Source organism: Pseudorca crassidens, chromosome 18 (genome assembly GCF_039906515.1).
Source record: "Pseudorca crassidens isolate mPseCra1 chromosome 18, mPseCra1.hap1, whole genome shotgun sequence".
NCBI lineage: Eukaryota > Metazoa > Chordata > Mammalia > Artiodactyla > Delphinidae > Pseudorca > Pseudorca crassidens.
The window spans coordinates 79,203,315-79,231,150 of NC_090313.1; the positions used below are offsets into that span (position 1 = coordinate 79,203,315).

At 51.3% G+C, this 27,836-nt stretch overlaps 2 protein-coding genes and 1 long non-coding RNA gene across 7 annotated transcripts in view; 2 read left to right on the forward strand and 1 right to left on the reverse strand.

Annotated features, from left to right (window-relative positions):
- The window catches only part of EEF1AKMT1 (EEF1A lysine methyltransferase 1), a 21,883-nt gene extending 19,671 nt beyond the window's left edge, over positions 1 to 2,212 (forward strand). For all 5 annotated transcript variants that reach the window (XM_067713836.1, XM_067713839.1, XM_067713838.1 and 2 more), the window contains one exon: positions 425 to 2,212. In XM_067713836.1, coding sequence (XP_067569937.1) covers positions 425 to 561 — 137 coding nt within the window. In that variant the 3' untranslated portion in view covers positions 562 to 2,212. The remainder of the gene's footprint in view (positions 1 to 424) is intronic.
- IL17D (interleukin 17D) lies at positions 1,472 to 26,507 on the reverse strand. The gene is made up of 3 exons (XM_067713834.1): positions 25,177 to 26,507; positions 24,453 to 24,748; positions 1,472 to 2,833 (listed from the first exon to the last, which is right to left on the reverse strand). Exons 1-3 carry the CDS (start codon positions 25,525 to 25,527, stop codon positions 2,551 to 2,553), a joined length of 930 nt encoding a protein of 309 aa, XP_067569935.1. The 5' UTR covers positions 25,528 to 26,507; the 3' UTR covers positions 1,472 to 2,550.
- LOC137211399 (uncharacterized) lies at positions 7,695 to 9,844 on the forward strand. The gene is made up of 2 exons (XR_010937076.1): positions 7,695 to 8,239; positions 8,606 to 9,844. It is a non-coding gene; the product is annotated as an uncharacterized lncRNA (long non-coding RNA).
- Positions 26,508 to 27,836: the final 1,329 nt, after the last annotated feature.

Consider the following 27,836-nt stretch of genomic DNA (forward strand, 5'->3'; position numbering starts at 1 on the left):
GTGGGTGCGGAGGACAGGGCTGGAGGGAGGAATGGGCTGGTGTGAATGTATTGGTACAAGTTTGCACGATTTGCTACTATTGAAAAAGGGGTTGTTGACTCGAAGTTGGAAAATGGTGGTTTTTAGTAATTATTTTTGCTTTCCTTATGTTACTTTGTGGAATATAATTATTATCTCAGCCTTGCAGATGTAGGAAAATTATTAAATGAAAAAGAAAAGGGAAAACATAGGTAATATGCATAAATGTTGGAGGAAGTAAAAAAGGAATATAGAGCACTGACCTGCCCCCTTATCGCTGAGTGGTACCGTCAACTCACCGCTTCCCGCATCTGGTGGAGAATACCTCCCTGGCCGGCCTGGTGGGTGTGGAGCTGAGACATGGTTGGTGCCTCAGTCTCCGGGTTCATCTGGTGGTTCTCTTCAGGTGCCGTCATGGAGGAAGAGGCAGCAAAACTTCTTGGAGTGAAGATGTGCAAGTTTATTCCAAAACACACTCGAACCTTGGGAAATGAATTTCGCTGTTACGTGAATTATGATTCTGGGCTGGACCGTGAACTGTGAACGCAGCTGGTAATACAATGTAGTAAAGGACCCATGTGACATTTCCCTCTTTTTATTTTCTTAGTAGATTGAAAAGCTACGGCCTCCCCTCCGCCCTCACAAACTGGGGCTCCCCCGGCCTAACTTTCAAGATGAAGAAGACAACATCTTGTTGTGATTTCCTTAGTGAGGGCGTCCCTAGAGCTTGGGATGCTTGTGCCAACTTGAGTCAGTGGAATTCTATTTGGAGAAGCCATAGAAGCCATCTAGTCTACTCTCCACTTAACGCAGGTAAAGAGCAGAAGTACAGGCGGCTTAGTGATTGGCCAGGACCTTGGCCTCTGCCTTGGGCGCATCCTGTGTACTACGGGTGGCTGCGGACACCTGCGTGTGCTTTGACAGCCATGCGGTTTGGAGTTTTAGCTGAGGACGAGGGTTGTGTCCAGTTCGCAATTGCCTTCCAGGAGCTCAGTGCCCAGAAGAGGGCACATGCTCAGTAAGTATTTGTTGAGTGTTCCAGTCAGAGAAAAAATGCAAATACAGGTTGCCTTTCTAGATCTTGGAAGGGAAAGCTGATTCTTCCATTGGAATTGCGTTACCTGTTAACAGCTAACGTTAGTTAAACTGATGCTTAATACAGTTCATGGAATAGCAGTATTATCCCCATGCAAGCCGTTTACTCTGCTTCAGTCCGCTCCTCTGATGTCTGCACTGTTTACATTTGAGGAGTGGCTAGACAATGTTACACCACAGTGGCAATGCTTGAAATAATTACCCAAGGTTTGAAAGGCAGTTTTTCTTTTTAATTTGTGGATTTCTTTGTTGACGTATGCTAGATATACCACCACTAGGCTTACCTTTTTTTTTTCCCCAGAGGTTGAGCACAGAAGTAAAGTTCCCCAAATGGTATAGAACTACCCACAGCTATCAATTTCAATTTTGAATTTTTTATTTGGAATTTTGCTCAGCAGTGTTTTTCATGCACAACCTCTGTCAATATTTGGTACAGATTGAAAGTTCTCTCGGTTGACCTTCTGTCCAGATCAAACCAAGACTGATTGTAAGTAGGGACAAGAGCATATAAACGAGGCCGACTCTGCAGATCATCGTCCTTGAACGTTAACCATAAAATTAAGATACAGTGATAGACCTTAATTACCACTGTTTCCTCTGAAAATTAGTGGAGCCCTTAGTGGAGCCCAGAGAGAAATGCACAGCCAGCATGCCCTTCACCTACAATTGTTTTAAGGATTTTAAAGAACTTTTAAGCCTAAAGAAAAGGGTAAAGGTTTAGCTCACGTTGCGGTCGTAGAAGAGGACTCCACTCCTGATTTCTGGGAATCGTAAGTCTGCAAGTGAAAAAAATTTCTAATTGTATAAACCTTGTAAGTGTGAGATTCTGGGGTGAGCTGAGCCTCCCAGAGGGAGGGCAGGTCCTAGGCAGCCATGTCCACTGGTGACCGTCGGCAACAGGCAGGGTTCAGGGACCCAGGCCACAAGGCGGGCTAGAGGGTGTGCTTCTAAAAACTCCTGCCGAGGAAGTGAAAACAATGTTTATAAAATGTTTACATGTCAAGTAAAATGTTTTTAATATACTTGCTCAAAATGGCTAACATAAAAAGTTTCTGCCCCTACTGAAAATACCTGAATAAACAAGAAGGTATATATTCTACTTTTTTAAAAAAAGGTGGTAAGTGTTGTCCTCGAGGCTCTGTGCCCTCCCAGCAGTCCTTGCAGTGCTATCACCCGTGGTTGCAAGGGGCCGGTGGCCGGGAGCCTCAACGAACTCTGGCGAAGCGGGTCACCTGTGGTGGCCCCAGCCTTGGGCCGCCCACACAGGGCTGCGACGTGGTTGGTTCCCGCCACCTTTCACTGCCCTGCGCTCCTGCCCAAGAGGAAGCCTGGGGGATGCAGGAGGTCAGGCTCACACGCAGTCCAGTCCAGTCCAGCGCTGGGTGCTCCGTCCGAGTTTCCTCGGGGCCTCGGGGTCCCCGGATTGGGGATGGGTGCTCAGGGCCGGGCCGGCTTGTCCAGGCTGGAGTTGGCGCCGTCTGCATCCTTGTCTGGCCCGGGCACGCAGGTGCAGCCCACGGGGATGGTGACGTACTCCTCGGTATAGACGGCGCGGCCGCCCGCGCAGGCCGGGGTCCGGCGCAGGACCACCGCGGGCACGAGCACTGGGGCGCTGCGCAGCCGCACATCCTCCTCCCCGCGCGGCCCGGTCAGGCAGCCCCGGCACAGGCAGTAGGCCTCGGGCAGGTACCTGGGGAAGCGGCCGGGGTCGTAGGAGATCCTGCAGGGAGAGGACGGGCCCTGAGGGCTTGGCTTCTGGGCCGGTGGGGCTGGGGTCACTGACTACGCGAGGGGCTGAAGCCGAGCAGCCCCTGGCCTTCACTGTATTAAAGTGAAGACGGTTGACGGCCGCCACGTTCCCTGAAAACGCTCAGACTCTGCACCAGTGCCCGCAGGACAGGCGTACACCACACAGCCCGCGTGCTCCATGAGATGCCCCCAGCCACCCTGCTCTGGGCCCTCACCACCCCACGGGCCCAGGCTGGGCCGACCCTGGCCTCCCCGCCACTGACAGAGCCTCAAGCAGAGGCGGCTGCCAGACACTACCTGTCCAGGAGACCCTGCATCCCACTGTCCATCAGGGTCCACGTGCCCTCCCTCCCGCGTGTGGGAAAGGGGCCGAGTCACAGCAGGCGGTGGGGGGCGGGCAGGAAGGACTGGCTGCCCAGGACAGGTGGGAAGTGAAGGATGCCTTGAACTGGACCACTTCCGTGTTCCTCCAGGTCTCCCTGCTTTCTGGTCAGATGCCAAGACCCAAGTGTCGGCACCCAGGACGATCCTGTGGCTGCTGGCTGGACCCTGCCCTCGCCTCCCTGAAACCAGGAGGTCACTGATGGAACCCAGGGCTCCTCCCTAACGTCCCCTTGTATGGGGACGCTTGCCCCACCTCATGGGATCGCCAAGACCCCAAACTCTCATTTCTGTTCATCTGCCTTCTTACTTTTGGAGCTGGGTCCTTGTGACGCTGAAGTCTGAGTCACAGCCGTGACCTGACCTCGCAAGGGACACGCATCCATACGTCCACAAGCACCACGCCCGGGAAGGCCCCCGAGCGCTGGCCCGAGGGGAGCCGAGGAAGGAAACGGGCCAAGCAAGATGTGCCCAAGCGTGCCCACCCCTGGGACCTGGGGCTCCGCGGGGAGGGCGTGGCCAGGCTTCCAGAAGCTTCTTGTCCCTCACACGCAACTTCTGTGGACTAGTGTCCCTCGGCCCTCACCGTGCAGGACTGCAGGGCACCAGCCAAGCTAAGAAGTTTCCAGATGAGAAGGACCTTCTGAGAACCAGTTAACGAAAGCGCAGAGGTGGGAAGGCACACAATGGGTGAACTGGGCAAACTGGGCCGGGAGGCAGAACCTGACCAGCTGTCAAGCGTGGGGGACTGGAGGCCACGTCAACCGGGCCAGCTGCCCATGGCCTGTGGACAGCCTCAGGAACGGTATCTTCACGCTTGACACCAACTGCATGCCACTTACACAGCAGGAAAGAACTAAGGCAGGGTCAGGCCTGGGCCTGAGTTGGGCCCGAGGGAGGGAGGAGGCCGGTGGGAAGGGGCGGGGCGGGCCTCAGGATGCGACCAGACGGAGGGTGGTGCTTAAACTCAGGGACCACACCGCCCTGCCCCTGAGCATCCCAGAGCCCAGAGGGACATTTCTGAGTCCTTGGCCACCATGTGGATGTGGGGATGAGGTCAGGGGAGAAGTCGGGGTGACCAGGAGGATAGCAACGGGGGGCAGGGAGGCCTGGCTCTGACTCCCTTCTCACTGCTGTGCAAGGAGGGGCCCTGGAAATCTGTGCGCCAGGAGGAGGGCAGCGGGGCCAGCCTGCGAAGGCACCTGCCTGCCCCCGGGACACGGAGACCCACAGCAACCCCACCCGGCCCGCATTACCACAAGCAGGTGAAAATCTTTTATAAGCGTCTCATCGCTTTTCCCTCAGTGCTGCCTTTGGAAGAACTTTACTTTTCCAGCTTTTCCACCCCCATAATGCCTCATTCCCATCCCCTCCCGGGGCACAGGCCCCCCCACACCCCCTGTCGGGCAGGGGCGGTCATGTCAGGAAAAACCCCAACTCCTCGGCTTCGCCTTCAGAGGCCTCCACGACCTGCCCCTCGCCCACATACCTTCCCAGCCGTCCGCGTGCCCGACACCCGCCCCCAGAGCGGGACGCCTGGCAGGGGCCACGGCTAAGCTTTGGCTCAAGATGAACTCTCCCCCAGACCAATCTCAACTCAGCAAAGACTTGCCATGTTTTAAGGTCCAATGCAAGTCATTATCTTCATTATCTTCCAGAGTTTTCAGATTTCCTTCGTCAGATTTAACCTCTTCTTTCCCCATATTCTCATAACACCTTGGGCCTCTCAGACAAAACTGCACATTTTCCACGTCTTCCCCTGGGAGGGAAGGGTAAGGACTGTATCTGGACTCACTCTCATGCTCTAACAAGCCCACCACAGCGCCTGCATAGAGGAAGAGTTCAGTAGACGGTAAGAGGGTGGTGGTGAGTCTGGACTCCTCAGCTTCCTGTCCTCCAGACCCTTAGGTCAAGATTAGACCCTAACTTACATTGAAGGAAAAGGAATTTATAATGTCTGCAATCACATTCAACATTCATTCAACAAACACCTAAGGGCCAGTGGTGTTTCAGGCAGTAGGAATATAGATGAAATACTATAATAATCTACCATCCAAGGACTCACCCTCTCAGGGGATAAATATACAAAGAAAGAGTTAAAGCAGGCCATCACAGCAGAGGAGGCTTCCTGGTAAAGTGGAACCTGGGTGGATTCATCCAGATGAAGAAGGAGAAAGGGCATTTAGGGCAGAGGTCAAAGCCTAGATGTGAGGGACCACGTCAGTTATAGGAGCCGCAGCACAGGAGAAGAACCAAGAGCTGGGGCTGGAGCCATCTGGGGGGGCCTCCAGTTCCTAACAGGAATTTGGATCTGACCCTGAAGGCAAGAGGAAGGATGTTAAAGAGAAGTGACCCCGTCAGACGGAATTTTAGGTCCCTCAGACTAGAGTGGAAGCCGGTCTGGAGCCCAAGAGAGATCTTGGCTGGAGACGGAGATTTTTAAATTATTAGATATGAATAGTAGTTAAGTGAGATCATTCACATAAGTGTATAGATACCAAATAAAAGAAACTCAACAGAGGTTTCATTCCAAGAGGGAAAAAAGAGGCAGGGGAACCTAAATATTAAAAGAGCCTTGAGAAATCATCAACAAAATGAAAAGGCAACCCACTGAATGGCAGAAAGTATTTGCAAAGCATATATCTGATAAGGGGTTAATATCCAAAATACAAAGAACTCATATAACTCAATACCAGAAGAACAATCTGATTAAAAAATGGGCTCAAGACCTGAATAGACATTTTTCCAGAGAAGGCATATAAATGTCCAATAGGCACATGAAAAGATGCTCAAACATCGCTCGTTATTAGAGAAACGCAAATCAAAAGCACCTCACATCTGTCAGAATAGCTATTATCAAAAAGACAAGAGGACTTCCCTGGTGGCGCAGTGGTTAAGAATCCACCTGCCAATGCAGGGGACATGGGTTCGAGCCCTGGCCCGGGAAGATCCCACATGCCGCGGAGCAACAATGCCCATGGGCCACAACTACTGAGCCTGCGCTCTAAAGCCCATGAGCCACAACTACTGAAGCCCACACACCTGGAGCCCGTGCTCTGCAACGAGAGGCCTGTGTACCACAATGAAGAGTAGCCCCTGCTCGCTGCAACTAGAGAAAGTCCGTGTGCAGCAACGAAGACACAACACGCCCCCCCACCCACCCACCCAAAGACAAGAAATAAGTTGGTGAAGATGAGGAGAAAAAGGAAACTCTTGTGTACTGTTGGTGGGAACATAAGTTGGTGCAGACACTGGAAAATAATATGGAGAATCCTCAAAAAAATTAAGAATAGAATTACTAAATAATACAGCAGTTTCACTGCTGGGTATTTATCCAAGGAAACAAAAACACTAACTTGAAAAGACGTATGATCACTGCATTATTATCACAGCATTATTAGAACAGCCAAGACATGGAAACAACCTAAGTGTCCATTGAAAGATGAATGGATAAAGAAGATGTGGCATATATATACAATGGGATATTACTCAGCCATAAAAAGAAACGAAATTGAGTTATCTGTAGTGAGGTGGATGGACCTAGAGTCTGTCCTACAGAGTGAAGTCAGAAAGAGAAAAACAAATACCGTATGCTAATGCATATATATGGAATCTTGAAAAACAAAGAAGGTTCTGATGAACCTAGGGGCAGGACAGGAATAAAGACGCAGACATAGAGAATGGACTTGAGGACATGGGGAGGGGGAAGGGTACACTGGGACAAAGTGAGAGAGTGGCATGGACATATATACACTACCAAATGTAAAATAGCTAGTGGGAAGCAGCTGCATAGCACAGGGAGATCAGCTCGGTGCTTTGTGACCCCCTAGAGGGGTGGGATAGGGAGGGTGGGAGGGAGGCACAAGAGGGAGCAGATATGGGGACATGTGTATGCATATGGCTGATTCACTTTGTTATACAGCAGAAACTAACACAGCATTGTGAAGCAATTATACTCCAATAAAGACGTATAAAAAAAACAATATAGCATATTCGAGAGTTGCTAAGAGAGTACATCTTAAAATTTCTCATCATGCACAAAAGATGTATAACTCTGTGGTGACGGACGTTAACTAGATTTACTGTGATCATTTTGCCATATATGCAGATACTGAATCATTATATTGCACACCTGTAACTAATAACATGTCAACTGTATCTCAATTTAAAAAAACGGAGCACCTTGAGCAGAGTGATAAAAGTACTGGGGCATCGCTGACCTGGTTTACACGAGCCGACCAGGTGCAGCTAGGAGTTGAGCCCCAATTCCCAAGTGTTTCCATTTGGATGAGAAACCATATGGTTGCTTAAAAAACATATCAAACCCTTAGGGACATTGGACAAAACAATGGGAAGTGTCACAGCCACGAGAGACAAAGGACTGAGGGACTGTCACAGACTGAAGGGCCCTGAGCTGCAGAGGCTGGACCCTGGGGCAGGGAAGAGGCATGAGTAGGAACCCTCTGAAGGTCACAGTTCAGAATATGGCGCCATATCCACGCAGCGCCTCATCTTGGTAACTTTGCTGAGCTGTGATGCTGACATTTGGGCAGTCTGGGTAAAGGGTACAGGGATTTCCTTGTACTAATTTCACAAATTTTCCTGTTACGTTTAAATTTCAAAGCAAAGAATTAAGTAATAAAAGAAAAAACTTTAAGTTTTAAAAATATGAGACAATCAAGAAAATCTAAACTGGACTATTTGAAGATATGAAGGCAGTATTCAATTTTAGGTGTGTTCAATGGTATTGTGGGTTTTTTTTTTTTTTTTGGTATTGTGGTTTTGTTTAACAAAGAGTCTTTACCTTTTAGAGAAACTACCAAACTTGTGTGTACACACACACACACACACACACACACACACACACACACAGTGACCGTGTGCCTCTGAACCTGTCTCAGCAGGTCAGCAGTGAGCCTCGATTTTCAAGCTTCCGCCGCGCAGCCAGGGGTCGGACACACCCGCGCGTGGGACCCAGGGGAGGCCCAGGGGTGAGGTGAGGCCAGAGGGCTGGGCTCGCAGGTAGTGGGGGAGGGAGCCAGGGGAAGTGGCGCGCGCGCGTGTGTGTGTGTCTGTGTGTGTCTACACGCGTGTGTGCGGTGGGGCAGGGACTTGCGAAGGAATCTGCGACGTGGCAGGACCCCTGAGCGCAGAGCAGAGAGTCTGGAGTTACGGGTCCCGGAAGCCACAAGGGGCTGTGAGACGCAGACAGGTTCAGGCTGACAACAGGAAGCTCGTGCCGACGGCAGTGTAGACGGCTGTGTGGACGCAGCCATGGGACAGAATCGGGTGTGGGAGGGAGGCCCCAACCTGAGGGCGTAAAGATTCCTTTCAAACAACTGGGGTTTCTCTTTCTACACAGGTGACAGTCCCCGTGTCACGTGCTAGTTTTGTAGGTGGACCTGATGGCCGCCTGGATGTGGTGACGGGTCAGAAGCCTCATCCGACTAAAAATACCCCCCCGACTCCCGCCAGTTGGCCCAAGGGACTGAAGTTTCCACTGTCACAGGGACACCTCTGGCCAAGGCACTGTGACCATGGGACCCCTGCCCACCCCACCTGGGATGGGAACATGGATGGCTCAGCAGTCATGGCCGGCGTTTCTCTCAGGATAGAAATGTGCTCCCACGGGATGGGGTGCAACGCGTCCATCCCACCCGACACCCAGCACTGCAGGTAGGGGGCCGGCGGGGACCACGACGGGGCGTGGGGCTCAGGAGCAAAGTCCAGAAGCCTCGGGACATGGGACAGACGCAGGCCCGTCACCCCACCCCCTGCCCTGAGATTCTGGGAAAATCCTCAGGAGTGCTTTCGGGGTAAAGCAAGCTGCCAGCAGGGATCCTTTGTCGCCCCGCAAGGACACGCGGTCGAATGGCCCCCAGCGCCCACTGCCTCAGCCTTCCCGCTTCTGCTGCCACCGTGCGCGCGCACCCAGCCAGAGGGAACATGCAGGAGCGAGGCCAGGTCCCCTCTGCAGGGACCCCACGTGTGAAGCTTGGCCGCAGGGAGCGACAGCTGGCCCAGCTTAATCCAGGAACAAAGGACGTGAGGAGAAGGGATGGAAACCGAGCCCAGAGGAATGTGAGTGACGGCAGGGCCAGAAAAAGAGCCGCTCGGGCCCTGGACAGGGTAGGAAACAATTCGAGGCAGTTCCCCGAGGAGTGCAGCAGGTCACCGGCAGAGCCGCCACCGTGTTTATGCATAAACCCATCCTCCCTCTTTGCAAAACACAAATGAGTTTAATTTCAAACAGCAGAGGCTGTGTGATCACTTCTTTCACAGCAATCCCAAGACCCCAGGCCCCAAAGCCAGGAAGAAGTGGGGAAAGGCCCCTCCGCCCAGAAGCAACGGATGGAACCAAGTGGCCTCAACAGTCCGGGGTCCCCAGATCCCAAGGTCAAAACAGACTTTCTTAAAGGGGTGGCCTGGAGTCAGTGTCCTGAACTTACAATTTTGGCCCAACCTGGTTACCAACCAGTGACACTGGACGAGTCATCACCCCTGCTGGTTCTCTGCAAAGTGTATGGGATGGATTTGATGGGCGGGCTGCTTCCTCCACCTTCTTGATGGCAGGACTAATAAAGTGATATTTTTATCAACATTTTCTGCTTAGAAGAGACGCCTGTAATCCCCTGAGTTTCTAAGATATCAGAGACTCTCCCCGAAGTAATTTATGAAGTCAGTGCAATTCTCGTAGATTTCTCTTAGGACTTGGCAGGCGGATCCTAAAACTCGTACAGAGAGAAAAGGGCCCAGAGCAGTCTAAACAGCTGCGAGGAAGAACAGGAAGGGCTTTGCTCTACCCGCCTTCAAGACGCTGGTAACGGGAGGACATCGGGCGGCCCTCGGGGAAGCTCAGGGGGACAGTGTCTTTTCCCAAGCGCTGTTTCTCCTGGACGTGGGCAATTAAGGCAGAAACAAGGTTTCCAAACTGTGGTTTTCAGAACCGTGTGGCATGGGGCCTGTTCAACCCCGGATTCCCACACTTCCCTCCACACTCAGGAGCTCAGCCCGCTGGCTGCCAAGTGACCACCTGGCTCGTGTCTGGGAGCCCCAGACAGAAGCCCCCCAGCACCTCCGAGGGGGTGACTGCACACAACCGGGGCACTTGCCCATCCCCCCAGCCCCCATCTCAGGACCCTCCCGCTGGACGCCCATGCCAAGGAGTCTAATTAGCCCACAAGGTCACTGCTGAGCCAGCATGGACAGCAGCGCTGCGACTGGCTTGCTCCCTGCTGGGATGCTGTCCCCTCCCCAGGGCTGTGGAGCTCAGGGGGGCGCAGGGCTGGGCCGGGCCAGGTCTAAAAGCCCCCTGGACAGTCCTGACCAGACCCGGGGGAGGCCACTGGGCCCGGGTCTGAGAGACCACAGGGCACTGAGGCAGGTCTGTGCCAACGGGTCTGACCACCTGGGGCGCAGGGACAGGAGACAGCAGCCCCCCGTGCGGCGCCGCCGGCCCTCCTGTTGCTCCGGTCGAGCCGGACAGGCTTTCACCACGGCTGCCAGTAAGCCCCGAACACGGCCCCACCCGACGAGAACCTGAGTGTGTGTCCCTGGGGAAGAGGACATGGGACCAGCTGGGAGGCAGAGGGACATGACCGCATGGACCCTGAGGCCGTCCCCGCGGGCGCACCTGGCCCTATGCCGGCGAGGACGTCCAGGGGTCAGTGACCCTGGGCCGAGGCCACCGAGCTGCGATCCTCAGCCTGGCCTCGGACAGCCCTGACCCCAAGCCAGGGAGGCCGATGCAGACCCACCGGCTCCTCTGCCGCCAGGCTGGTCCCCGCGGAGCCTGGAAGGCCCGGCCCACCCCCCAAGGGTCAGCCCCGCACGAGGGGCCCGAGGCCCCCAGGGGCTCAGCCCTACCACCACGGGGCCATTGGAAAAGGGTGACCCGCTGATTCCATGCAAGACCTGACCACCTGGGAGCTCAGGGAAGAGCAGAGACACTTGGAAAGAATCTGGAAGACGATTCAGGACAAAAGCCCTGCTGAGGGACAGAGAAATGGAGCCAGGGAACGAATGAGCCAGAGCTTCTCTAGGGCCCTTTTCTCCCTCAGGGCAGATGCCACACATTCCGGGCAGCTGGGAAGAATCTCTTCAGAGGAAAAACAGAGCTCCTGCCACGGCAGCCTGGACTCTCTGTCCAGGGAAGCCGCAGAATCTGGCGTTAGAGCCACGTCCGCTGCGTCCGTCCTTGGGGCGGGCGGGCCAAGCACCTCGTGCGCGGTGTGAGGAATAATCCACACGGAACACGAGCCCAGACGCTGCGCCTCATCCTGGGAGCATTTTGGAAGGTCATTTTCCCCTTGACCGCGGGAGCCAGGCACCCACTGCCCTCCTTCAAGCCTCGTGTGTCGTTTCCACAAGACCAAGGCCAAGAGCACGCGGCAGGCGTGCTCGCCACCCAATCCTTCCACCCGCGTGAAGGACACAGACGTTTTATTCAGGGGACGACGGGATGGAATATTCACTCATCTTACGTAGAACAAGACCCAGCAGTCAGAGAAGACAACCTTCAAAGCAAAACGAACGGCCTATTTTCAGGAGAGACCGTCACCCCACGACGGCGCTCCCGACAACGCTTCTATTTCTTACTCTGGAACGCTGGTGGCCGCAGCCCAGCCCGCTGTGTGCCGAGCAGCTCAGAGAAAAAGATCGTGCAGGACGTGGACCAATTAAAGTCACTTATGCATAAAAATATTTGGGGGGAGAAATACCACCATTTCCTACCAAGCTGCTTTAAATGATCAGTTTCTCCTTCTCTACCACGGAGTCTGACGATGTCCCCTCCCGAGCCCAATGTCCTGTGCTGTCACTGGAGCCCCACCCCCAATGGCAGTCGACTGCCTCCGTCCTTTCCTCCCTCCCTGCCCTTCTTAACAGAGAGGACACGACACCTGTACTGAGAAACCCGGGAAGGCAGAAAGGCTTTGCTTCTAAATCATTAGAATAACGAAGCCCGGCGCCAGGCGTCAGTGAACTTGCCAACGGAAAACAGACAGAAGCAAGGTCTCCCCAGGTTCAAAGATGACCGGGGCCGGCGGGCGGGTGGGTTGGCCGGTGCTGCCCCCTGCCGGCCACCTCCCTGGGAGCCGCGGCTCCTGTCTGTGGGGACCTGGGCTCTCGGTGCCGGGACACAGTCTGACCGTGCACCCGGGGGGAGGGGGCGCACGAGAGAAACAAGCGGGAACATTAGAAAGGGGGCGGACCTTCTCTAACATGACGCTTCTCACCTCTGTACTTTCTCTAATTAACATTCTTTTACAATTTGAAGGACAACATAATGAAGAAAAAGCGATGTCCACAGCACCGCCTCGCACAGTGGATTGGACAACTGGGCGACACTTGTTGGGGAAGGGGCGCGGAGGCGACGCTCGGGGGTGGCGTGGCGGACTCAGGGTCGGAGGAGGGGCGAGCAGAAGCGCCCTTCCTGTTTCAGCCCTCCTGAAACCAGCGTGGCTAGATATCCACCCACCGGCTCGTGGGAACGTGTAGGTCATCGCCGCGGGCATCTCGCTGGCCCGGCCAGAGACAGTGGTGACCTTCCCCCCGCCACGAGCTGGGAGCTGTCGCTGCTGCCGCCCTGCTCCCAGAGTCCCCTGCTGAGAGTCCCGGCCACAGAGCAGAGCCAACCTGGGTTCTCCGTGCGAAGATTCCACTTTCCTGACGCTTCCTAACACCTGGCCAGCGCCCCTGCTGGTACCCCCAGTGCAGGCTCACCCGTAAAGGGCCGATGTGCCCACAAGCGGGTGGCCCCCCTGCCCCTCCCGTTAGGTCCCTCGACCTCCCTGTCCTGTTTCTTTTTCTTTCCATTTATTCCCTTGCTGCTATTGTGACCCATGGAGTTGTCTATTGCAAAATAAACGTAGGTGTAGTTGCTTAAATTCCCAGGAGGAATTTATAAAGAAAAGTAGCAAAGCCTAAAAATAAATTGTTGTGCATTATTCACATCCTAGAGAAAAGCTACCTTTAGACTAAGACCCAAAATTGAGAAATGTAAACAAGTTACGTGGAGTGTTGGTGGGTGTGTATCGTCGGGGTGTCAGTGTGTGTCTTTAAACTGTAATAAACCTCAGTACTCCTACAATATGTTTCTTACTGTGTCAATGTGACTTTAAAAAACTTACTGAGCAATCACATTGATTTTATTTTTGTCGTATTTGTTTCTAAAGCTTAAGAGAAACAAACACGATGACACAAAGTAAGTGAGAAAATATTTTTATATTCTGGAGGCTGAATGTTGCTTTTCTAACAGCCCATATGTGGGGAGCACAGCCAGGGGAACCAGAGCGGTCTGGACCTGGGTCCTGGCTCTCCCCACCCAGTTCCTTGTGTCCCCAGGCTGTGGCTCCCGGGGGCTCTGACCTCCGTGAAGGCAAGTAAGGCCTCTGCCGGGAGCCCACAACCGGCGAGAGCAAACAGTTCCCTTGGAGCCAAGACTCTTGGGAAATCGACGGCTGTCGTGACCCGCTGAAGCTCGGTTTCTTTAGTGTCTGCTCTTTCCTCGCGGTTGGTAAATTTCCCTTCTTTCCACTTTAAAGTTAAGATGTTTCAGCCCCTTTCTTGGAGCTTGGCCATGATGGTGGAGCAGGAAGACCCCCAAGCTCACCAAAATGACAAATATTTACAGAGCAACTACCAATAAAAAAAAGACCAGAAACTACCAGAAAAGATGTTCTACAACTAAAGATATAAAGAAGGAAGCACAATGAGATGGAGACGGGTAGTAGTGGCAGAGCGTATACATAGGAGCATGATACTGTGCATAGAAAATCCTAAAGACACTACCAGAAAACTACTAGACTCATCAATGAATTTGGTAAAGTTCCAGGATACAAAATTAATACACAGAAATCTGTTGCATTCCTATATACTAACAATAAAATATCAGAAACAGAAATTAAGGAAACAATCCCATCTACCATTGCATCAAAAAGAATAAAATACCTAGGAATAAATCTACCTAAGGAGGCAAAAGACCTGTAGTCTGAAAACTGTAAGATGCTGATGAAAGAAAGTGTAGTGACACAAACAGGTGGAGAGATATGTTCTTGGATTGGAAGAATCAATATTGTTCAAGTGACCATACTACCCAAAGCAATCTACAGATTCAATGGAATCCCTATCAAATTACCAATGGCATTTTTCATAGAACTAGAACAAAAAAATTTTAATTCATATGGAAACACAAAAGATCCTAAAGAGCCAAAGCAATCTTAAGAAAGAACAACAGAGCTGGAGGAATCAGGCGCCCTGACTTCAGACTATACTACAAAGCCACAGTAACCAAAGCAGTATGGTACTGGCAAAAAAAACAGAAATATAGCTCAATGGAACAGGATAGAAACCCAGAAATAAACCCACGCATCTATGGCCAATCTACCACAAAGGAGGCAAGAATGTACAATGGCGAAAAGACAGTCTCTTCAATAAGGGGTGCTGGGAAAACTGGACAGCTACATGTAAAAGGATGAAATTAGAACATTCTCTAACACCATACACAAAAATAAACTCAAAATGGATTAAAGACCCAAATGTAAGACTGGATACTATAAAACTCTTACAGGAAAACACAGGCAGAACACTCTTTGACATAAATCTCAGCAATGTCTTTTTGAATCCACCTCCTAGAGAAATGGAAATAAAAACAGAAATAAACAAATGGGACCTAATTAAACTTAAAAGCTTTGCACAGCAAAAGAAACCATAAACAAAATGAAAAGACAACCCACAGAATGGGAGAAAATATTTGCAAATGATGCAACCAACAAGGGATTAATCTCCAAAATATACAACACTGTAGCTCAATATCAAAAAAACCAAGGAATCCAATCAAAAAATGAGAAGACCTAAATAGACATTTCTCCAAAGAAGACATACAGGTGGCCAAAAAGCACATAAAAAGATGCTCAACATGACTAATTATTAGAGAAATGCAAATCAAAACTACAATGAGGTTTCACCTCACACCAGTCAGAATGGCCATCATCCAAAAGTCTACGAACAACAAATGCGGGACTCCCCTGGTGGTCCAGTGGTAAAGAATCTGTCCTGCAATGCAGGGAACATGGGTTCAATCCCTGGTCGGGGAACTAAGATCCCATATGCCATGGGGCAACTAAGCCCGTGCGCCACAACTACTGAGCATGCATGCCTCAACTCAAGAGCCCTCATGCCACAAACTACAGAGCCCACGCACTCTGGAACCTGCGCACCACAACTAGAGAAGAGAAAACTCACACACTACAACTAGAGAGAAGGCTGTGCGCCACTAGAGAGTAGCTCACACGCTGCGAGGAAAGATCACGCATGCCGCAACAAAGACCCGATGCAGCCAAAAATAAAAACTAATTTTTTAAAAAGAATTAAAAAAAAGAACTATAAATGCCAGAGTGTGTGTGGAGAAAAGGGAACGCTCCTACACCATTGGTGGGAATGTAAATTGGTGCAGCCACTATGGAAAACAGTATGGAGGTTCCTTAAAAAACTAAAAACAGAGCTACCATATGCTCCCACAATCCCACTCCTGGGCATATATCCAGAAGAAAACATAATTCAAAAAGATACATGCGAACTTACCTGGTGGCGCAGTGGTTAAGAATCCACCTGCCAATGCAGGGGACACGGGTTTGAGCCCTGGTCCGAGAAGATCCCACATGCTGCGGAGCAACTAAGCCTGTGCGCCACAACTACTGAGTCTGCACGCCTAGAGCCCGTGCTCTGCAACAAGAAAAGCCACCGCAATGAGAAGCCTGTGCACTGCAGTGAAGAGTAGCCCCGGCTCACCACAACTAGAGAAAGCCCGCACACAGCAATGAAGAGCCAATGCAGCCAAAAAATAAATAAATAAAATAAAAATTTTTTAAAAAGGTCTACAAACAATAAATGCTGGAGAGTGTATGGAGAAAAGGGAACGCTCCTACACCATTGGTGGGAATGTAAATTAGTGCAGCCACTATGGAAAACAGTATGGAGGTTCCTCAGAAAGCTAAAAATAGAGTTACCATATGATCCTGCAATCCCTCTCCTGGGCACATAACTGAAAAAGATGAAAACTCTAGGGACTTGCCTGGTGGCACAGTGGATAAGACTCCGCACTCTCAATGCAGGGGGCCCAGGTTTGATCCCTGGTCAGGGGACTAGATCCCACATGCATGCTACAACTGAGAGTTCACATGCCACAACTAAGGAGCCCTCCTGCCACAACTAAGGAGATCGCAAGCCACAACTAAGGAGCTGGTGAGCTGCAACTAAGGAGCCTGAATACCGCAACTAAGACCAGGTGCAACCAAATAGATAAACATTTTTTTAAAAAGATGAGAACCCTAATTCTAAAAGATACATGCACTCCAGTGTTCACAGAAGCACTATTCTAAATACCCAAGACATGGAAGCAACACAGATGTCCATCAACAGATAAATGGATCAAGAAGGTGTGATATAGGGGCTTCCCTGGTGGCGCAGTGGTTGAGAGTCCGCCTGCCGATGCAGGGGACACGGGTTCGTGCCCCGGTCCGGGAAGATCCCACATGCCACAGAGCAGTTGGGCCCGTGAGCCATGGCCGCTGAGCCTGCGCGTCCGGAGCCTGTGCTCTGCAACGGGAGAGGTCACAACAGTGAGAGACCCGCGTACCACAAAAAAAAAAAAAAAAAAAGGTATGATATATATACACAATAGAATATCAGCCATAAAAGAATGAAATAATGCCATTTGCAGCAACATGGATGGACCTAGAGATAATCATACTAAGTGAAGTCAGAAAGAGAAAAACAAATATCATACGATATCACTTATATGTGGAATCTAAAATATGGTAGAAATGAACTTATTTACAAAACAGAAACAGACTCACAGACATAGAAAACAAACTTGTGGTTACCAAAGGGGAAGGGGAGGAGGATTAATTAGGAGTTTGGGATTAGCAGATACAAACTACAATATATAAAATGGATAAACAAGGCCATACTGTATAGCACGGGGAACTATATTCAGTATCCTGTAATAAACCATGATGGAAAAGAATATGAAAAAGAATATATATACATATATGTGTGTATATACATAACTGAATCACTTTGCTCTACACCAGAAACTAACACAAAATTGTAAATAAGCTATGGTTCAATTTAAAAAAAAATTTTTTTTAAACCAGTTCTAAGAGGGAAGTTTACAGCGATACACACTCAGGAAAAAAGAAAAATCTCAGATAAATAACCTAACTTTACACCTAAAGGAACTAGAAAAAGAACAAACAAAACCCAAAGTTAGTAGAAGGAAAGATACCATAAAGATCAGAGCAGAAATAAATGAAATACAGACAAAACAAAACGAATAAGAAGATCAATGAAACTAAGTGCTGGTTCTTTGAAAAGATAAACAAAGTTGATAAACCTTTATCCAGACTCATCAAGAAAAAAGAGAGAGGGTCCAAATCAATAAAACCAAAAATGAGAAAGGAGAAGTTACAACTGATACCACAGAAATACAAAAGGATCATAAGAGATTACTATAAACAACTGCATGCCAATAAAATGGACAACCTAGAAGAAATGTACAAATTCCTAGAAGTGTACAATCTCCCAAGACTGAACCAGGAAGAAATAGAAAATATGAACAAAGCAATTACCAGTAATCAAACTGAATCAGTAATTGGGAAAAAAAAAGAAAAAAACTCCCAACAAACAGAAGTCCAGAACCAGATGGCTTCATGGGTGAATTCTACTAAACATTTAGAGAAGAGTTGAAGAGTTGATTCCTATCCTTCTAAAACTATTCCAAAAAATCAGAGAGGAAAGAATGCATCTGAACTCATGCTACGATACCAAAACCAGACAAAGATATCACACAAAATAGAAAACTACAGGCCAATATCACTGATGAACACAGATGCAAAAATCTCCAACAAGACATTAGCACATTGATTCCAACAAGACATTAAAAGGACCATACACCATGATCAAGTGGGGTTTACCCCAGGGACGCAAGGACTCTTCAACATCCATAAATCAATCATTGGGATACTAACACTAACAAACTGAAGAACAAAAACCATTACGATCATCTCAATAGATTCAGGAGAAGCTTTTGACAAAATTCAACATCCATTTCTGATAAAAACTCTCCAGTAGTGGGTATAGAGGAAACATACCTCAACATAACGAAGGCCATATATGATAAGCCCACAGCTAACATCACACTCAATGCTGAAAAGCTGAAAGCATTTACTCTAAGATCAGAAAGAAGACAAGGACGCCCACTCTCACCACTTTTATTCCACATAATATTGTAAGTCCTAGCCACAGCAATCAGACAAGAAATAAAAGGGATCCAAACTGGAAAAGAAGAAGTAAAACTTTCACTGTTTGTAGCTGACATGATGCTATACACATAAAATCCTGAAGACACCACCAGAAAACTACTAGAGCTCATCAGTGAATTCAGTAAAGTTGCAGGATACAAATAAATGCACAGAAATATATTGCATTTCTATACACTAACAATGAACTGGGAGAAATGGAAATTAAGGAAACAATCCCATTTACCATATCATCAAAAAGAATACTTAGGAATAAATCTAAGGAGGTAGAAGCCCTGTACTCAGAGAACTATAAGACACTGATGAAAGAAATTGAAGATGACACAGATGGAAAGATACACTGTGTTAATTGACTAGAAGGATTTATACTGTCAAAATGACCATACTACCCAAGGCAATCTACAGATTCAAAGCAATCCTTATCAAAACACTGATGACATTTTTCACAGAACTGGAACAAATAATTTTAAAATTTGAATGGAAACACAGAAGACCCTGAATAGTCAAGCCAATCTTGAGAAAGAAGAACAGAGCTGGAAGAATCACACTCCTTGAGTTCAAACTATACTACAATGCTACAGTAATCAAAATAGTATGGTACTGCCACAAAAACAGACACACAGATCACTGGAACCGAATAGAGAGCCCAGAAATAAACACACACACTTATGGGCAATTAATCTATGACAAAGGAGGCAAGAATACATAGTGGAGAAATGACAGTCTCTTCAATAAGTGGTGTTTGGAAAACTGGACAGCTACATGTAAAAGAATGAAATTAGAACATTCTCTAACAACATATACAAAAGTAAACTCAAATGGATTAAAGACCTAAACGTAAGATCAGACACCATAAAAGTCCTAGAGGAGGGCTTCCCTGGTGGCGCAGTGGTTGAGAGTCCGCCTGCTGATGCAGAGGACATGGGTTCGTGCCCCGGTCCGGGAAGATCCCACATGCCGCAGAGCGGCTGGGCCCGTGAGCCATGGCCACAGAGCCTGTGCTCCGCAATGGGAGAGGCCACAACAGTGAGAAGCCCGCATACAGCAAAAAAAAAAAAAAAAAAAAGTCGTAGAGGAAAACATAACCAGAACACTCTGACATAAATTGTAGCAATATTGCTTTCAATCTGTTTCCTAAGGCAAAGGAAACAAAAGCAAAAATAAACAAATTTAAAAGCTTTTGTACAGCAAAGGAAACTACTGACAAAAGACAATCTACTGAATGGAAGAAAATATTTGCAAGTGTTATGACCAATAAGGGGTTACCATCCAAAATACATAAACAGCTCATACAACACAATATCAAAAAACAAACAAAAAAAAACAATTAAAAAATGGGCAGAAGACTTGAATAGACATTTTTCCAAAGAAGATATACAGATGACCAAAAGGCACATGAAAAGATGCTCAACAATGCTAATCAGAGAAATACAAATCAGAACCACAATGAGATATCACCTCATACCTGTCAGAATGGCTATCATCAAAAAGAACACAAATAACAAATGTTGGCAGGGATGTGGAGAAAAGGGAACCTTTGTGCACTGTTGGGAATGTAAATTGGTGCAGCCACTGTGGAGAACAGTGTAAGGATTCCTCAAGAAAAAACAAAAATAGAACTACCATATGATCCAGCAATTCCACTCCTGGGTATGTATCCAAAAAAAGAAAAATGAAAACACTAATTCGAAAAGATACATGCACCCCAATGTTCACTGCAGCATTTTTTACACTAGCCAAGATATGGAAGCAATCTAAGTGTCCATCAACAGACAAATGGATAAAGAAGACGTACATACTAGCCATAGAATATTAGCCATAGAAAAAGAATGAAATTTTGCCACTTGCAGCATTGTGGATGGACCTGGAGGGTATTATGCTTAGTGAAATAATTCAGACAGAGAAAGACAAATACCATGTTGTCATTTGTATGTGGAATCCGAAAAAAGAATATAACAGAAACAGACTGACACAGAGAACAAACTAGTGGTTGGTTACCACTGGGGAGAGGGAAGGGGGAGGGGCAAATAGGGATTTGAAATTGTCGTAGTTAATACCTAACTGCATAAAAGCTGTACCAGTCACATCCCCAGTATAGGGAGAACCCTCCCCTCACACCGTGCCAGCTCGGCTGGACGGGCACTCCCACCAAAACACCTCTCTCAGCACAGTGATTTTCTTTTTTTTAAGAAGAGTTGGCTTTGTTTTTTCTTTTTCTTTTTGGCTGTGTTGGGTCTCTGTTGCTGCGCAGGCTTTCTCTAGTTGCAGCGAGCGGGGGCTGCTCTTCGTTGCGGTGGCTTCTCCTGTTGCGGAGCACGGGCTCTAGGCACGTGGGCTTTAGTAGTTGTGACACACGGGCTTAGTTGCTCCGCGGCATGTGGATCTTCCCGGACCAGGGCTCGAACCCCTGTGCCCTGCATTGGCAAGCAGATTCTTAACCACTGTGCCACCAGGGAAGCCCCTTTAATATTTATTTAGTTGGCTGCACGGGGTCTTAGTTCCAGCACTCAGATCTTCGTTGCGGCATGCAGGATCTAGTTCCCCAACCAGGGACCGAAGCCAGGCCTCCTGCATTAAGAGCGTGGAGTCTTAACCACTGGACCACCAGGGAAGTCCCAGTACAGTTTTGTTTTTTGTTTTCGGTACGCGGGCCTCTCACTGTTGTGGCCTCTCCCGTTGCGGAGCACAGGCTCCGGATGCGCAGGCTCAGCGGCCATGGCTCACGGGCCCAGCCGCTCCGTGGCATGTGGGATCTTCCCGGACGGGGGCATGAACCCACGTCCCCTGCATCAGCAGGTGGACTCTCAACCACTGCGCCACCAGGGAAGCCCCCCAGTACAGTTTTAATACGCCTGAGGGCGAAGTCTGTCCTCCTTTCAGAGTTGGGGTCATGTGACTTCCCTCCATGAGGACTGACCACGGCCTCTGTCTTCCTTTCATTGGGTCTTTTTTTTTTTTTTTTTTTAACTTTTATTGGAGTACAGTTGCTTTACAATGTTGCTAGTTTCCACTGTATAGCAATGTGAATCAGCTATACATATACATATATCCCTTTTGGATTTCCTTCCCATTTAGGTCACCACAGAGCACCGAGTAGAGTTCCCTACACTATACAGTAGGTTCTCATTACTTATCTGTTTTATACATAGTATCTATAGTGTGTATATGTCAATCCCAATCTCCCAATTCATCCCACCCCCTCTTCCCCCCTTGGTATCCATACGCTTTGCTCGCTACATCTGTGTCTCTATTTCTGCTTTGTAAATAAGATCACCTATACCAATTCACTGGGTCTTTTTCTTGGTTTGTAGGAGCTCTTCATGAAACAAGCCCTTTGTCACGTGGGTTGCAAGTTTAGCCTTGTATTTTTTTCCAATTTTGCCAAGAAGAAATGGCAGATAATTATGTAATTAAATTTATCAATCTCCTCTTTAATGACTTTGGGGGCCTGTGAGCTACAAAATAGGTCTTCTCCACTCAAGAGTATAAATATAATTGACTGCGTTTTTATGTCTGTTTGTGGTTTTACTTTTCACGTTTAAGTCTGAGTCATCGGGAACTTATTTCCATACACGAGTGAGATCCAATTGTATCCTTTCAGCTGCTTACCCAGTCCCAACGCTATTTATCGAATGATCCATCTCTCCCCTAAAGATACGGAAAACCACCTTATACTCCAAATTTCTATTTTAAAGCCTAGCTTACCCAGCTGAAGTGATCCTTTCTGTGGCTTTCAGGTTTGACGTGCAGTCCATTTCCCTATCCATCTTTAAGAGTTCTCTGTTTGTAGCCTTAAATAGCACTTCTGAGTCTGAGCTGACACAGAACAGGTGAGGCCACTCTTCCGCCCGCGATCCCGCCCGGCAGTAACATCTAAGCACACCGCTTAGAAGAGGCTCTGGGGTGCCACGTGTATTGCTTTATCTAATCTTCCCAGAAACTCGGGAGGTGGGGAGGTGATCCGAGGTCAAGGTGCAGGTCGGGGTCTGCCGGCAGCACCAGGCAGGGCCGGCTTCAGCGGCCAGCCACCTGCAGTCCCGGCCCGTGCCCATCCTGGAAACCATCCTTCCCGCAGAGCGTGGAGCCACTGGGCCTCCCCGTGCTCACTGAGGGGCAACCTCACGAGGCTCGAAATGTCTGAAAAACGACGCAGGCGTAGCTCCTAGCCCAGGCCCGCGAGGGGCAAAGGCTCCCCAAGCAGAACCACGCGATGCTGGGTTCCTTCCTGACAGCTACCTGCCCAGGCCGCGCCCTGCTCCCTCCACTCTGGGGTCTTTCCTGGGGAGACACAGGCGTCAGTGCCAGCAACGTGCAAGGGCAGCTCAACTCCACCACGGGGAGCTCTCGGGCTGACAACTCCTGGTCTGCGCTCCAGCCCCGACCTCTCGCGAGACCACACCTCCGCCCGCGTGCTCTCAGGGACCGAACTCAGCAGCCCAGCACTAAATTCGTTTCCTCCAGGGAGCCTGCTTCCTCGTCCTGTTGCTAAAATGCGTCCACAACCCAAGCCAGACGCGTGGCAGACGCGCTCAACAGGAGGTCCTGAGTTAACAGTTTCCCTGCTGCCTTGTGGTCCTCGTGGTCCACGGGCCAAGGCCTGGCCTGGGAGGAGAGTGTAGTCTGTTTTTCCGCGATGCCACCTCGCACATCAAGGGTGTGACATGAGGCTAGAAAGAGAGGGGCGGGACAATAACCCACCCTTTGGGGCCCTGGGATTGGTGGGGAGAAAGAGGAAAAGGCGGAGACGAAGCACCAGCGTGAATGGCTGGCAGGTGTGTCCCGAGGGCACCAGCCGCTGGTGGGAAGAGCCAGCACGCGGGGCGGAGGGGGCTGGGCGCCATGGCAGGCGGGGGAGGTCTTCGCACGTCCCCGCACAGCACACCGTGGGGACTGGGACGCTCTGGGCCCCTCCGTCCCACACGGAACCATCCTCCACTAAATCCTGTCCCTTTTCCTTTAAGCAGTGCTATTCAAATTGGTCCTGGTCTCACCTCCTCCACCATCCTAGCTGCGTGTGTCCAGTATTCCCCCCTCAGGGACAGCTTCTCGAAACACGAGTGGCTGTATGGCTTCCTCGAACGAAAAAACACCCTCAAGGATAAATGTCAACCTTGCAACACTGCTAAGGGCAAACCCAGGCCTGCGCTCCCCGTCCCCCGCTCCCCCCCGCCCCCCGCCCCGGCCTGAGCTCCTCCCTCCCTTTCCTCCGGGTCACCCCGTCCCTTTCCCGAGGCTGTGGCAGTGAAGGATCCCACCTTCTCCAGCCCGAGAGCCCCTCGGGACGGTGACACTCCGCAGCGACAGCAGGGAAAGAAGCGGACGGCCATACGTGCGCTGAAGACACTCTGACCACACTGTGCCCTGTCTGCACGCCGCTGCTTTCCTGCGAGATAACCTCTCCCCCGAGCGACCCCGGAATGACGCCCGTCCTCCAGCGTGCTCGATGCCCCTCCGTCCTCCCCCTCCCCCCGCTTAAACCACCGCACACTTAACTCCTCATGTCCAATCACGTCCCGCCTCGTCGGCTCCCAATGACCGCCACCCCCCCTCCTGTCGACCACAGGCTTGACGAGCTCGGAGGGTCGAAGGCCAGCAGCACCTGGACCAGCACAGGCGCCCGAGAAACGTCCGCAAGACCGCACGTCAGACCCCGCACAGGCCTCCTGCGCAGAGTCCTCTAACAATCAACGAAGGCTCCCCGGGCTCGGCCGCGTAGACCCCTCTTAACCACATACCTGACAAGGTACAGGTGCTCAAGAAACTGGGGCGTCGGAAAGACCGGAAAGGTGAACGGAGGACGCGGGTCCCTCCGAGGGAGCTGCCCGGCCTCTGCGGGAAGGAGCCGCTGCAGGTCCGGCGCCCCCCGCGCCCCCCGGCGCGCCCGCTCACCTGTAGGCCCAGGGAGACACGCTGCGCAGGTTGGTGGGCGGCCGGAAGCGGCGGTCGGCGGGCCTGCCCCCGGCCGGGCAGCTGGCGTTGCGCGCCTGCTCGCGCGGGCCCAGCTGCAGCGTGTGGTGGAAGGCGCCGAGCACGCCGGCCGCCAGTCGCCCGTACAGCTGCTCCAGAAGCTCCTCGGGCCGGTCCGCGCAGCCCCGCGCCCGCGCCGGCCGCCGGCCCGCCCTCGGGGCGCCCTCCGCCCGGCCCGGCGACAGCGCCAGCAGGACGCCGGCCACCAGCGCCCAGACCTGCGGGACAGGCCGCGCTCAGCGCCGCGCGGAGGAGGGGCCCGCGCCCCGCCCCGCGCCCCCGCCCCCGGGGCCCCGCCCCGCGCCCCGCGCCCCCGCCCGGAGGATGGGTGCTGACCACGCCGGCCCCCGCGCGCCCTCCCCGCCCGCGCGCCGCCCGCGGGCACCCCGGGGCCCTCCCCCGAGGCGGCCCGCTCGCCCCCCGCCGCCGCCGCCCCGAGCAGGGGTCCGCGTGGGCCGCGGGTGCGCGGTGCGCGTGTGCGTGTGCCGGCCGGGCTGCTGCGCCGCGGGCTGCGAGTGCCTATGACGGCGCCCGGGCCCCTCGGCGGCCCCCGCGTGTCCTGGGCGCGCGGGCCCCACGAGGCGGCCCGGGACGGAGGGCGGCGGCGCCCGGGGACCGAGACGCGGCCGCTGCGCCGCGCACTCACCGGCGGCCCCAGCATCGCCCCGAAGTGGCTCCGGTGGTCGCGGAGGCGCGGACACGTCCCGAACGGAGCCGCGCGGCGCTGAGCGGAAGGAGGCGCCTCGGCTGGAAGGGAAGTCGGCCGGGTCCGGCCGCCGCGAAGAGCCTCCCGGACGAAGGCGCCGCGGGAGCGGGACGGGCACCTGAAGAGGCGCGCGCGGGGCCTGGAAGCAGCTTCTTCGCCACGACTTCCTCTGAGGGACTGGAGATGGAGAGCGTTCCGAACGGGGGGCGGGGGCGCTTCTCCTTCCCCCAGACACCAGGAAGCGGTCCTTATCTGCCCCACTAGCACCTCCGAAATCCAAGCACCAAACATTCTACCCAGCTTGCACTTTTATGGCCGGAACTGGGCATCCTTGGGCGCTACAGGGTCGGGAACTCCTGCTTCGTGATGCCGGGACTGTAAGCGCGCGCAGTCATGTAAAATAAGCCTAATACTTTGTAAATAAAGAAAATATACTTAACACGAGGGAATTCTATTTCAAGAACCAAAGCAAACGTGCTCGTTCGTTCATTCTGTAAATGAATGCTTAATGCTTTTTAGGTGGTGGGCTAGTGAATACGCTCATTTTACGGCAGTCATACTTGGCCAATGAAAACAAATGATTGATAACAGCTGAAAGGTTTTCGAAGGTATAGAAAATACATAATTGATTGTTCTCTAAATGCTTTCCAGCTTTGGTATTTGACTGCCTTGTAACTCACTGGTTAAACTACATTTCAGTTATGCTGTGTAGAAAAACAACACTTGTATGCCTTGAATATTCTATAACTGAAGAGTTTAGGGATTGTCCTATTGACTGCTCAAAATCCCACAGAAATCTCCAATTTAAGCCATTTAAGCTATTTACAGCTTGGTGAGTAAACGTTTGTTTTGAGGTTACAAAACTTTTTTTCTGATTAGTAGAGAAATTGTGTTCTTTCTGGTAAAATGGGAATAAACATATCAGTACACGAACACATACTGTTTTTTTTTTAAATGTGGTAGAAGTGTGGGCATCCTTTAGGAGACAGCAGTTTCATCCTTTGAAAGGTAAGGCAATACAGCGCCACACCGCTCATTCTATATATTATTCAACAAAATATCTTCCATTGTCTGATAACATGGCAACTTCTCTCTCCTCCCGTTACTTGGAAACGAAGGTATTTACTTTCCAACACTTTTCATTGTATGAAAGATCATAAACTACTGAAGATGCTTGCCCACTTGATAGAACATAGCATGCATCTCTGTGATGCCAAGAGGTGAGAAATTGTCTCCCCAACAGGTGCAAAATGTCTGCAGCCAACTGCCCTCAGACCGGAACACATTTATGAACGCGCGGAAGAACACGCTCTTTATGAACGCGCGGAAGAACACGCTCTTTATGAACGCGCGGAAGAACACGCTCTTTATGAACGCGCGGAAGAACACGCTCTTTATGAGCGCGCGGAAGAACACGCTCTCAGTTCGGCCCAACATTAAGACGAGTGAGAAAAAGGCGACAAAACACCCAAAGGCAGCCTCGTCGCGTTCCCTTGGAGGCTAACTCCTCTACAGTGTTCTCCGCAACGAGAGCCGTTCCTCAGCCCCTGGATCACTCAGTCCCCCAGTGCCAGACCGGCTGTAGCTCCCTGGCATGGGAGCCGGGGTAGGGGTGGCTACGTCCACTTACCTTCCTGGGTTACTGACGGATCCAAACCTCCTTCCCTCCTCCGAAGGTCAGGTCTCCCCACCAGGAGTTCTTTCTGTCGTCTTCTCGGGCAGCACCTGGAGGTCCCACCACGCCTGCACCTAATTCCCGCACCTTTAACACCTGTGGAGGAGCCACCCAAGACCCGGCCTCTAACTGGCTACCCCAGCTCCACCTGCTTTCCCCCAGCACGTCTCGACTCTGGAAGCCTGTGCTCCCCCACCGCGACCCCTGCGCTCATTACCGGGAGCGGCTCCCCGTCCGTCCGAGTGTGTGAGTGGCCCCCGACACCAGCACCTTCTCTCCGCACCTGTCCTGTAGCTGGCTGTCTGACCTCGTCTGCTGACCCTGCCTTTTCACCAGCCACCCCAGGCGAGTCCTAGTTTCCCTTCTCGGCTGGGGCAGAGTTGGTGGTTCGACGCGATCACCACGCCCCTGCAAATACCCTGGTCCCTTGTTCCTTTTTCGCTCTGTGACATCTGCCTGGAACAACCCCACTCTGTTCCGTTCATACAGCTGGGCGTGCGCCGCATCTCAGATGGCCATTCCACACGCGGGCCTGCCACACTTTCCGAGTTATATACTTCTCCCGAGATGTCTAACTTCCGTCTCCCTCCTCGGATCTCTCCTCCCCACCTCTCGCCTGGGCTCCGAACGCATGTCTGTCGCTTAGCCCTGCTGCTCGCGGCCCTCCTGACGCACAGCACACGGTCTGCTCGCTGCTTTCCCGGGGCCCTAGCGTGGCAGCACTGGCTGACCGGACGCGACCACCTCAGAGAAAGGCAACCCCGGCCGTTCAGCGCCTCCGCCACAAACGCTGCCATCGTGCTTTCTCCTCTTGCTCACAACCCGCACACAGGCCACCGGTAACTCTCCTGAGCTCTCCCTCCCAAACGTGTGCTGGGCCGCACCGACCCTCACAGCCCCCAGGCGCCCCTCTCCCACGCAGGCC